The sequence below is a fragment of the Leptodactylus fuscus genome, chromosome 6, assembly GCF_031893055.1.
Source record: "Leptodactylus fuscus isolate aLepFus1 chromosome 6, aLepFus1.hap2, whole genome shotgun sequence".
Lineage (NCBI taxonomy): Eukaryota > Metazoa > Chordata > Amphibia > Anura > Leptodactylidae > Leptodactylus > Leptodactylus fuscus.
Window position 1 is genome coordinate 91,569,373 of NC_134270.1, and position 13,322 is coordinate 91,582,694.

At 40.4% G+C, this 13,322-nt stretch overlaps 1 protein-coding gene across 5 annotated transcripts in view; it reads left to right on the top strand.

Moving 5' to 3' along the window:
- Nucleotides 1-13,322, top strand: part of ZMYND8 (zinc finger MYND-type containing 8) — a 106,077-nt gene that overhangs the window by 51,659 nt on the left and 41,096 nt on the right. For all 5 annotated transcript variants that reach the window (XM_075276760.1, XM_075276764.1, XM_075276762.1 and 2 more), the window contains exons 10-11: nucleotides 3,141-3,218; nucleotides 12,467-12,582. In XM_075276760.1, the coding sequence (XP_075132861.1) occupies nucleotides 3,141-3,218; nucleotides 12,467-12,582 (194 nt within the window). The remainder of the gene's footprint in view (nucleotides 1-3,140; nucleotides 3,219-12,466; nucleotides 12,583-13,322) is intronic.

The window sequence follows — 13,322 nt, forward strand, 5'->3', positions numbered from 1 at the left end:
CATTAGTAACAGCACCACACTAGATGGCCGTAATGGGGTTCCACACATATTTACATATAACATGCCTGTACCTAAGGGCTCTAGAGGTGTGGCGCTTCTGCTTGTGGGCACCACCCATTATCACTCAAATTTGAAGAGTTTTTGGTGTGTGCAGGATGGATGTAGCTGTTTCTGGCTTTGTTTGTATGTTTCCCTAGGTAGGGCTTTGCTACAAAGGTTCTGCTCCAGTCTGGGCTAGTCTTCTCTTTTTCAGACTCACTTAAGGAGTTCCTTTCTCATAGTACTGTTTTTATTTTCGCTGACTTATCTTGGCTTTTTATCATTGGAAATAAAAGTTATGTTTTAATTTATTTTTTTTTATATGTAGATTGTGAGCCCCATATAGGGCTCACAGTTTACATTTTCCCCTATCACTATGTTTTTGGAGTATGGGAGGAAATCCACGCAAACTTGGGGAGAACATACAAACTTCTTGCAGATGTTGTTCTTGGCAGGATTAGAACCCAGTACTCCAGCGCTATAAGGCTGCAGTGCTAACCACTGAGCCACCGTGTTGCCCCGTATAGCTTTTTTTTTTTTTTTTTGTTTTTACCTCCCTCAGCTATTAAATAAATAAAATTTTAGGCAAAACCCCTTTAAGGCAACGCTTTATGGCAAAGGCCAATATGTGTGGTAGACACATTAAGGTATGTTCACCCAGCGGAAAATGAAGAGTAATTTCTATTAATTTTCCACAGCCATTTCCCAGGCTCGGGTTACCTGTGATGGTATGCCAATGCGAAATCAGCTGATTTAAGGTGCTGCATTCGCGGCAAGATTGAGAAGTATTCTTATGTTTTTTCAGCATCCTGCTGGTGTCTTTGCCTCCCATTGAAACCAATGGGAGGCGGAATCTGTTGTTGATTTGATGGGGAAACTTACCCTTAATCAGACTAGAGTGGGAGAGTAAAATAGGTACTCCCAGCTTATGGTGGTTATGGTGATAGTATAGGTGACCGGAAAATAATGTTGTGCATATAGAAAGGTTCCTGACGTATTTTAATGAGACTCCTGATAAAAAAGTCACATTAGTCCAGAGGGTACTTAGTTTTCACTAGAACAAACTACTCTTTGTTTTAGATCACATACCCTTCATGTTCAGAGCAATGTACTTGCACCATTTTTGAGCTAAAAAAGGTAGGAAGCACTACTAATGGTTCTTACCCCAGACTTTGTCATATCACGTAGCATGCAGAGAAAAGAATAGACAACACCAAAGAGATCACAGATATGCAACAATGAAATGCATAATAAGCCAGCTTATAAAGCAATTCTGCATCACCTTCCAAGGGTATGTTCACAGAGTTTTTGCAGGTGGATTTTGATGCAGAATCTGCCTCATAATCCACCTGCAAAAATGTCTCCAATTCATTTCAAAGGGAGTCACTATCTTTTTTTTTTTTTTTTTTTCAGCCAGCGAGAAAAAGAAGTAACATGCCCTATCTTCTTGCAGATTCTGCAACTGAGTCAGCTGTGGTTTCCGTGACTCAAGACACCCTCCTGCTAGGCCAATTCATCCGGGCCTAATCAGGAGCGGGCTGCCACGACAGGATGCCGATACACTGCATCAGCATCCCGGTGCGGCTAGCTGCAAGATAAAGTCACATGGCGGAAAAGGAAACCTTTTCCGCCGTGTGAATTTACCCTAAGGTGCTACACTCCTAGAAATCAGATCAAGGGTAAAGATCAATAAGTCCCTGGAAAGGAAAGTGTACCTGTTTGGGGCACCTAGATTGACTGCATCGGACTCGGCCACAAGGTTATTGTGGGGACTTTTTTTTTGCTATGTCTGTAGGGTCGCAGAGGAGATGAAAGTCAGAATGTGCTCTCAATGTGGCTGGTGTTCCTTCTTTATGGGAAATCTGAACAAAAGGGAACCCTGGCGACATGGGATCTTGTGATAACTAAGTGTGGTGAGCACAGTACTGAGGTGACCCAGGATAAGTTTGGAAAGAGTTGTATATGTTCCCCATCAAATTCAAGCTACCTCCTTGCTTGTGCAATTTTTGATAATACAGGTGAAGCACATTAAAGAGGTGTGTTGTGCACGTAAAGTTAAGAAACTGCATCAAAAACCTCATGAAATACAGTTTAAATGAAATTTGCATCATGGAATGGTCCCTAAAAAATGCAATCAGTGAACAAAACAAACTAATTCTCATTTGCCGTGCAATAAGCAATGCAAATATGCATTGAGTTTTTTTTGTCTTGCAATTTGAAACACATTAAAAATTAATTAATTGAAAAAAGTGTTGTTCCTTTTTTAGTCCTTTTAAAATGCATATTTGTTACTCGTTTTACTTAATGCGTTTTAAGGCATTTCAAAATTTATAAGAAAAAGCTACTTTCTTTTGTAACGGAAGATAACGTCCTGCATGCAATTGTTTAATTGTTGTATTAAAAGTTACGTTTTATGCAGTGTTATGTTGTAGCAGCCATCTTTTTTCTTTGACTACTATATTATTTTGAGGGTTATTTGTGGGAGAACTCTTGGTATATATGATATCCTCGTTGCCTGTGAAATATATAGACAAAAGAAATAAATACTATGCTAGGGGAGGTTCACAGTACCGTTAAAATTATCTGTTGCTCTCATTTGTCATCGGAAGAACAGACATTAATGGCAATAGAGTGACTGATGCAGAAGCTGACTCCTTATTTGTGTCTGTGCCCATTCACTTTCATGAAAATAAAAACAAGATGGAAGCTTTCTTCTGTCAGTTTTGTTTACTTTTGTACCAGAAGTAAAAGTCCTCCATGTACAACTTTTTCTTCTGTCAAAAAAAGTTCTCTCCTTCTGCATCAATGACTATTTACATAATGTCTGTTGCGCTTGTCACGTGATGGATGAGAGCAAAGTATCTTAACGCTATAAATTTGCCCTGGTCAGAATTAAGAAAACGTATAAGCTATAATGTAAAAGAGAAGTCTGAGTGAATATTTTTGCGGATATTTCATTGCCTTTCCCTTCACTGCACTAATATCACAACACCACCAGACCAAAGGCAAATGGATCCTTGTATGATACTGGCTTAAATGTTGCCCGGTGTTTTCACTGTCAATATGAACTACTGCTTACATACATGTCTGATTTCTTTCAGATGAATGAAATTGAAGTCTGCCCTGAATGTTATTTAGCTGCTTGCCAAAAGAGAGATAATTGGTTTTGTGAACCTTGTGTAAGTATCTGGTCCCTGCATTTTGAGGGCATGCAGCATTCATGCCTTTGTATGTCTGCAGACATAATCATCATTGCTGAATTGGTTCACCTTTTTAATCCTTTTGCTGCCTAAGGTTTTTGGACAGTTTGCACCTCTCTTAAGCCAGGACTACTTTAAACTTTCAAAAAGACAAAAGCTAAATTACAAGCATACTAAAGCCCCACACTTCTTTAGATCATGGATACATGGCACAATGTTGAAATGCCACTCACCACTTTACACGCACAAATTAAAAAAGAAAATTAATGGAAAGACAAAAAAAAAAATCTGCTTATAAATTACGGCCTGGTTCACATCTGCGTACGGGTTACGGGACCCCCTGAACAGAAACCTGTATGCATAAAAAAAAAAAGCAGTTACTTAACCGGTTAAGGACCAGGCCCAAAAGTATGTTAAAGACCAGGCATTTTTTTTTCAAAACTGACGTGTCACTTTAAATGGCAATAACTTTGAGACGGTTTAACTTACACAAATGATTTTGAGACTGTTTTTTTCGTAACACATTATACTTCATGTTAGTGGTAAATATTAATCAATATTTTTGTATTTATTTATAAAAAAACTAGGAAATTTGATGGAAATTTGGAAAAAATTGCAATTTTCAAAATGTGAAATTCTCTGCTTTTCAGGCAGATAGTCATACCACCCAAATACATGAATAAATATTATCTCCCATATCTCTGCTTTATATCGGCATCATCTTTTGATTGTCTTTTAATTTATTTTGGACGTTACAAGGCTTACAAGTGTAACAGCGATTTTCTAGATTTGCAAGAAAATTCTCCAAACCAATTTTTTAGGACCGCTTCAGTTCTGTAAGGAATTATAAAGGCCTATATAATAGAAACCCCCATAAATCACCCCATTTTCAAAACTACACCCCTCAAATTATTCAAAACAGCATTTGGGATGTTTGTTAACCCTTTAAGTTTTTCATAAGAATAAACATAATATGGAAGTGAAATTTAGACATTTCATTTTTTTTCATTAATACATTCATTTAGACCTAAAATTAACACATTCACAAAGGGTTAAAGGAGAAAATGCATCTCACATTTTGTTATGCAATTTCTCCCGTGCACAGAAATACCCCAGATGTGGGCGTAAACTGATTTTTTGGGCACATGGCAGTGCATGGAAGGGAAGGAGCGACACTGGGGGTGTGAACAGCAGATTTTGCTGGAATAATTTTCAGGCATCATGCCTCATTTGCAGAGCCCCTAGAGTACCAAAACAATGGAAACCCTCCAAAAGTGACCCCATTTTAGAATCTACACCCCTCACAGAATTCATCAAGGGGTATAGTCAGCATTTTGACCCTACAGTTGTTTCACAGATTTTACTAACATTGGGATGTGTAAATGAAAAATTACTAAAATGTCACTTTATCCCCAAAGTTTTAATTTTCACAAGGGGTTAAAGGAGAAAAAGTCCCCCCACAGTTTGTTAAACAATTTCTCCTGAACACGGCAATACCCCATGTGTGGCCATATTCTGCTGTATGGGGACATGGCGGGGCTTGGAATGGAAAGAGCGCTATTTGGCTTTTGGATGGCAGATTTTGCTGGAATAATTTTAGGTGCCATGTCGCATTAGCAGAGCCCCTAGAGGACCAATACAGTGGAAACCCCCTAAAAGTGACCCCATTTGGGAAACTACACCCCCCACAGAACATATCAAAGGGTAGAGTGAGCATTTTGACCCTACAGCTGTTTCACAGATTTTATTAACATTGGGCCATGAAAATGAAAAATTACTTTTTTTCCAATAAACTGTCAATTTAGCCCCACATTTTTCATTTTCACAAGAGGATAAAGGGGAAAAAGCTCCATAAAGTTTGTTAAACAATTTCTCCTGAACACAGAAATGCCCCATATGTGGTAATAATCTGCTGTATGGGAACATGGCGGGGCTCAGAATGGAAAGAGGGCTATTTGGCTTTTGAAGGACAGATTTTGCTGGAATATTTTTCAAGTCCCATGTCGCATTTGCAGAGCCCCTAAAGTATCAATATAGTGGAAACCCCCTAAAAGTGACCCCATTTTGGAAACTACACCCCTCATAGAATTTATCTAGGGGTTTGGTGAGCATTTTGGCCTCACAGCTGTTTCACAGATTTTATTAACATTGGGACGTAAAAATGAAAAATTACTTTTTTTTCACAATGAATCGTCCATTTAGCGCCATATTTTTAATTTTGCAAGTAGTTAAAGAATTAAAAGCCCCCCACAGTTTGTTACACAATTTCTCCTGAACACGGCAATACCCCATATGTGGCCATAATCTGCTGTATGGGTACATGATGGGGCTCAGAATGGAAAGAGCGCTATTTGGATTTTGGAGGGCAGATGTGGCTGGAATAGTTTTCTCGTGCCATGTTGCATTTGCTGAGCCCCTAAAGTACCAATACAATGGAAACCCCTCAAAAGTGACCCCATTTTATAAACTACACCTGTCAAGGAATGAATCAAGGGGTATTATCATTTTGTGCCTAAAATGCTTCCAAAAAATGAATGTCCAAAATGAAAATTGAAATTTTGAAAGAAATATGCCATTTCGGTGCCCAATACGTTGCACCCACTTTGTGTTGTCAGAGACCTGCACTCCTAAAACTATTAAGGGGCCATCCCGAGGGGCAAAAAATGATATATGTGGGTGTAAACTGCTGCTTGGGCACACAGCAGGGCTCAGAAGGGAAGGAGCACTGCGCTTTTTAGCTTTTGGGGTACAGATTTAGAGGGACTTTCTGGGGGCCATGTTCCTTTTGGAGAGACCTGGAGGTAACTGTAAACCCCATTTTGTAGGGGCAAGTTTAGGGTCTCTGCAAAAGTGTCATGGCATCCAAAAACCAAACCATCTGTGCTCCAAAAAACCCAATAACCCTTCTGTGTCCGTCTGTGCCCTAATATCAGTTTATAACCACTTATGACATTACGTACGTTATCCCGGGTACACCAGTGTCATACATGTGCCCTAATATCAGTTTATACCCACATATGACATTACGTACGTTATCCCGGGTACACCAGTGTCATACATGTTGCATAAACTGTAGTTTGGGCACACAGCAGGGCGCAGAAGGGAAGGAGCGCTATTTTGGTTTTTGGTGCACAGTTTGGTTTTTGGACGTCACTTTTGCAAAGCCCCTGAATTGTCAATAAAGTGGAATCTGCAGACATGTCGCCCTATTTTGGACACTAGCCCACTGATGGGATTTATCAAATGGCGTAGCGAGAATTTTTAACCCTTGAGTGTTGCATTTATTTAGTTTCCAGAAATGAAATCGCAACTGATAATGAGAAGTTAAAAATGAAAAATTTCCAGAGATTCGCCATTTCAGTACCCGATATGTTGTGCCCGACTTATGTCAGCAGAGACACTCCAAAAACTGGTAAGCGGGTATCCCGGGCACAACAGCTTTCAGAGCGTTCATCTCTGATACAAGGCGGGCACAACATATTACGCACTGAAATGACGGATTCCTGGAAAAATGGTCATTTTCAGTTCTCACAATCATCTGCGTATTCATTTATGGATAATAAGTTATAGCAAAACTTGGGGGCTAAAAATGCTCTCTGTACCCCTGGATAAATCCTTCAGGGGTGTAGTTTCCAAAATAAGGTCACATATCAGGGGATTCCACTTTACTGGCGTTTCAGCTCTACAAAGGTGTCATGGCATCCAAAAACCAAACCGTCTGGGCTCCAAAAACCCAATAACCCTTCTTCCCTTCTGTGTCCGGCTGTGCCCTAATATCAGTTTATTCCCACATATGACATTACGTCCGTTATCCCGGGTACACCAGTGTCATACATGTGTCAAACGTGTCATAAACTGCAGTTTGGGCGCACAGCAGGGCGCAGAAGGGAAGGAGCGCGATGAGGCTTTTGGAGTACAGATTCAGATGTTTGGTATCTGGACGCCATGTCATGTTTGTAGAGCCTGTAAGGTACCAGAAAAGTGGATTCCCCAAAGGAGTGACCCCAATTTGAAAACTGCACCCCTCAAAGAATTTATCAGGGGGTGTAGTGAGTATTAGTATCCCAGACGTGACTGCACAGCGGATGGCGAAGAGGGAATATATAAGCTGTGCGGAGAACATTGCAGACACCAAATTCCCTACTATGTCCCAGTAGCTCCTATGATTGGGGGAGTCACTCTGGGGGTCACTTTGGGGGTCACTTCTGGTGTCTGTTCCCTCATAAGCTGTAAATCTGGGGTGTCCACTGATATTCGCTCACACCGCTTATATATTCCCTTCCTGACGCCGCCAGTTGTTATTCTAATGATTTGGCGATTTTGCGTGATTTTGTCTTCACATTGCTAGATGCTATATTTTCTTTATTCTTTTGGTGACGCGGCCATATAAGGGCTTGTAGTTTGCGGGATGTGATGTATTTTGTAATGACACCATTTTTGGGTGCCTACAACATACTGAATACATTTTATTAACTCTTTCTTGCTGGATTTAAAAAAAAAATAAAAAAAAAATCAATCCTGGCATTGAGTTGTACCCTTTAAATTTTGCGCCATGCAGCGTACAGTATAAGTAACATGTAGCCTTTATTCTGCGGGTCGGTACGGTTACGGCGATACCTCATTTATAGTATTTTTTTATGCGATACTAATTCTGCAGAACAAAAACACATTTGGGGACATAAATCAGTGATTTTTGCATCGCCATCTTCTGAGAGGCGTAACATTTTTATTTTTCGGTTGACAGTGTTGGTTGAGGGCTTATTTTTTGCGGGACAACCTGCGCTTTTTATTGGTACTATTGTGGGGTGCATATGATTTTTTGATCACTTTTTATAGCATATTTTGTAAGGTGATATGGTGAAAAATCATTACTTCCGGCGGGTTTTTTCCGTTTTTTTTTTCAGATGTACACCGTATACATTAAATATTATTTCACTTTTATTGTGCAGGTTGTTACGGACGCGGCGATACCAAATATGCATTGTTTTTATTAATTTTTAGTACTTTTTTTATATAATTCATTTTGTATAGAGAAAAAGGGATTTTTGGGCTTTATAACTTTATTACTTTTTTCATACACTATTTTTTTTTAACTTTTTTTTTTTTTACTTTTTCATGTGTCCATTTAGGACACTTGAATCAGTTGATGCTTTGATGAAAGCATCAACTGATTCTGTATAGTAGCTTGCAGGACACGAGCAGGACATGAGCCTGCTCGTGTCCTGTAAGCTGCAGAGGAAGTGAGACACATCGCTCACTTCCTCCACCGCCTGGCAGGATCTCCAGGTATGTGGGGCTCCGGTAGTCTGGGGTCACTGGCCAGACCCCAGACTACCTTCTACTGACATCGGCACCCCCCGATCTCGCCGCGGGGGGTGCCGATCAGCTTCAATCTGCGGCGGATCCCTTTCGATCGCGCCGTGATGTTTCATGGCACGATCGAAAGGGTTAAAACGTTCAGTCGGAACTGAGTCCGACTGAACGTTGTTGAGGGGGTGGTTAGGTGTTAGTAACACCTAACCCCTGCCCTCCCCCCGCCCCACCCCCTGCCTAGTGAGTCTCTGAAGACCGGCCGTAAATTTACTATCGGCTGGTCTTAGAGACCAGGACTGCTGGCCGTAAATTTACGGCCAGCGGTCCTTAACCGGTTAAGGAAACCCACAGACTCCATGGACTATAATGTGGTTCGTATGGTTTCTGCTCCGTTTCTGCACGAAACATGCGGAGAGAAAAGTGCTGCAGATGTGAACCGGGCCTAAGGTCCCACTTTGTTGCTTTTTCTATGTTGTAGATTTTGCTGGGGGGGGGGGGGGGGTTTGAGCCAAAGTCAAGAGTGAGCTCCAACAGGAATGGGAAATATATAGGAAGTGTTTATATTTTCCCTTTCTACTAAATTCCCTTCTAGCTTTGACATTTCCACACACAAAGTATATAAACATAATAGATCCAAGTGTGCAAAGTTCATATACACTGCAAGCATTTGCATCAATAAGAACTTGTTTTCTTATAAACACTTTAACAGAAGACATGCTTTATTTGGTGCTATTTTCCAAATGTGTTTAAAATGATATAGTGGCTTGCAAAAGTATTCATAGCCCTTGCGCTTTTTCACATTTTGTAACCTCATAACCACAAACCTAAATGTACTTTTATTGAGCATTAAAGTGATAGACCAACAGAAAGTATCACATAATTGATACACGATTTTCAAAAATAATACTTGGTTTTCAAAATTTTAATAAAATAAAAATCTGAAAAGTGTATTCAGCCCTGATACCACTAAACCTGTTCTGTGAAAGTCTCAGGCCTTTATGGAAGATTGGCAAGAAGAAAATCTTTGTTGAAATAAAGTCTTTAAAGAGGACCTTTCATCAGATCGGGCACATGCAGTTTTATATACTGCTGGAAAGCTGACAGTGCGCTGAATTCAGCGCACTATCGGCTTTCCCGATCTGTGCCCGGTGTACAGCGCTATCGGTCCCATTACCGTAGCGCTTTAGTGTCAGAAGGGCGTTTCTGACAGTTTGCCAGGAACGCCCTTCTGCCCAGCAGCGCCTATCGCGCTGTGCTGTGGAGCGGGGAGGAACGCCCCCTCCCTCTGCTCACACAGCTTGTCCATAGACGAGTATTATCAGGAGCGGGAGGGGGGAGTTCCTCCCCGCTCCACAGTACAGCGCGATAGGCGCTGCTGCGCAGAAGGGCGTCCCTGGCTAAGTGTCAGAAACGCCCTTCTGACTGTAAAGCCGTACGGTACCGGGACCGATAGCACTTTACACCGGGCACAGATCGGGAAAGCCGATAGTGCGCTGAATTCAGTCAGCTTTCCAGCAGTATATAGAACTGCATGTGCCCGATCTGATGAAAGGTCCTCTTTAAGTGCTGTTTGCAGTTTGCCACAAGCCATATAGGGGACACAGCAAACATCTGGTCAGATGTGACCATAGTTGAACTTTATGGTCTAAAAGCAAAACGTTATGTTTGGTGGAAAAGTAACACTTGTCATCACCCCAAACACACCATCCCCACTGTGACACATGGTGGTGACTGCAGCATTCTGTGGGGATACTTTTCTTCAGCAGGGAAAGGGAAGTTGGTCAAAGTTGATGGGAAGAAAACCTGTTGGAAGCTGCAAAAGACAAGAGACTGGGAAGGAGCTCTCACCTTCCAGCAAGACAATGACCCTAAACATACAGCCAGAGCTACAGTGGAATGGTTTAGATCACAGAATATTCATGTGTTAGAATGATCCAGTCAAGGTCTAGACCTAAATCCCATTGAGCATCTGTGGCAAGATATAAAAATTGCTGTTCAGACTCTCCATCCAATCTGGCTGAGCTTGAGCTATTTTTTTTTTTTTTTTTTCTTCTTAAAACTAATTTTTATTGAATTTTTTTTTTTCATAACAAAATGTAATATAAACAAACGAGCTATTTTGAAAAGAAGAATGGGTAAAAAACTGTGTCTCTAGTGTAATTGCAGAGAAAGGTGGCTCTACAAAGTATTAATATGCGGGGGATGAATACATTTGAAAACCGTGTATCATTTTCGTTCCACATCACAATTATGGGTTACTTTGTGTTGGTCTATCACTTAAAATGTCAATAAAATACATATTAACTTTTTGGTTGAAACTTTACAAAATGTCAAAAAGTTCAAGAGGTATGCATACTTTTGCAAACCACTGCATACTGCACTCAACAAACTGCTGCTATGCTACCAAAAGGTTTTTGACCAAAATTTGCCAAAAACAAATTCAGATTCCAAAAAGTACCTATATTTTGACAGTATTAAAATAGCTACTTTTGTTAAAATGATCATTTATGGCAACATTCGTTTACTAAAAATGTCCTTTCTAATTTTTTCCATCCTTCATAAAAGCTTAGACATTTCTGTCTAGTGATAATTATCACTATTATGTTAGCATGTAACCTATAGTACATTATATGCTAATAATCTGGTACAGACTGGATAGTAGCAACGTAAAATATAAACCTTATTTATTCTTAAATTTGAGGTATGAATGTTTGTGACATGATGTCCAGTATACCGAACAAATTAAAAAGCAGTTGGCTAAGAAACCACACAGACTACATAGACTATAACGGGGTCCATGTTTTTTCCATGCGGTGTCTGCACAAATCATATGGAGAGAAAAGTACTACAAGCAGCGCGTTTCTCTCCGCATGATTTGTGCGAAAAACATACGGACCTCATTATAGTCTATAGAGTCCGTGTGGTTTCTTAGCTAACCGTTTTTTAAGGCGTTCGGTATTCCGTTCGGAGGGTCCCCTAGTAGACTCCCCAAACAGAGTACTGAATGCAGATGTGAACCAGGCCTTACAAGAAGATAAAAAAATCAATTTGTTCAGCTTTTATGACTTAGTGGTGATCAAATGTGCTCTTAACCGCTCATATATGTGTCCATGGCCTTTTTTTGCACACCATAACGGACTGCTTGGCATCAGAGTATTATGTCTGTAAAGGTTCTAGTTTAGAGGACCTTTCTCATCCTCCTAGATGTGTGGTGTTACATACTGATGGGAACTGGACAGGCGCTGAAGTCTCCAGCAACGGGATACACACTGGGAGACTGACAGTGTGCTAAATTCAGCACACTGTCGACTTTTTAGTGGTATACATTACTTCTCTGTGGACTATGCAAAGAAGTGCATTTTTTATGGAAGAAAAGCAATTTAGTAGAGATGAGCGAGTACTATTCGAAATGGCTGTTTCGAATAGCACGCACCCATAGGAATGAATTGAAGCGGCCGGCACATAGACTTTGCCGGCGGCCGGCTGCTTAACACCCTGCTTGCCGGCTGCATCCATTCATTCCTATGGGTGCGTGCTATTCAAAACGGGAGTTTCGAATAGTAATCGTTCATCTCTACAATTTAGACAGTGATATAGATTTAGATTTAAAAAACAAACACAAAAAACAACAGAAGTTGTTATGGCAAATACTATGTTGCTATTTAAAAGAAACAGCTAAATGCTTCTCTACTAAAAATGGGATTGAACCGGATATGATCTAGGGATACATACTGATTGCCGTATTTGGACTCCGGGAAAAAAAACAAACAACTTTTCTCCTAACATAGGTGCCTTATTATATGAATTTAATATCGTAAGATCATAGGTTTCATTTGGCGGACTTTTTGTCTTTTATCTACCTTTTCAACTGTGTAACTATGTAACATTTGTTAGTTGATTTTTGTTTCTTTCAGAGCAATCCACACCCTCTGGTGTGGGCTAAATTAAAAGGATTTCCTTTCTGGCCTGCAAAAGCCCTGAGAGACAAAGATGGGCAGGTGGATGCACGATTCTTTGGACAGCACGACAGGTAGGACCTAAATGTAAATCTATTTTATATTCTGTCTCTCTTTCCCTGTCTCTGTCTTCTCTCTGTTAAGGTACTATGCAACAGTTTTAGAACCAGAGACGTTGCTAGAGGCCAAACACATTTGAGTGCCCCCCACCTCCACCATACAGTGACTATACAGTGGAACATTTCTTGAAATTAATTCAGTGCCTCTGCAAAAGTCATCCAAACTGTGCTCCAAAAACCAAAATAGCACTCCTTCCCTTGCATTCCCAAACAACATTTCATACCCACATATGGTATTAAGTACGTTATCCTGGGTACAACAGTTTCATACATGTTGAGTTTGGGCACACAGAGGGCACAGATGTGAATGATCACCATGTCACGTTTGTAGAGACCCTAAAATTGACCCTACAAAATGGGGTCACTTCTTGGAGAATTCCAATTTACTGGCACCTCCAGGGATCTTCAAAAACATGGTGTCCAGAAAGTCCTTCTAAGTCTATACTCTAAAAGCTAAAAAGTGCAGTTCTCCTTCCCATCTGAGCCCTGCTGTGTGCCCAAGCAGTAGTTTACACCCACATGTACAAATTTTTTGTACCTGGGACAGCCTACGTAATTGTTTTAGGATTGCGTATCTCTGAGGAAACAAAGTAGGCATAATGAGGGCATTGAATTTTTTTATTTTATTTAATTTTTTACGTTATACAATTATTTTTTGGGAGCACTCACAATGCTCAAAATCATAATACCCCTTG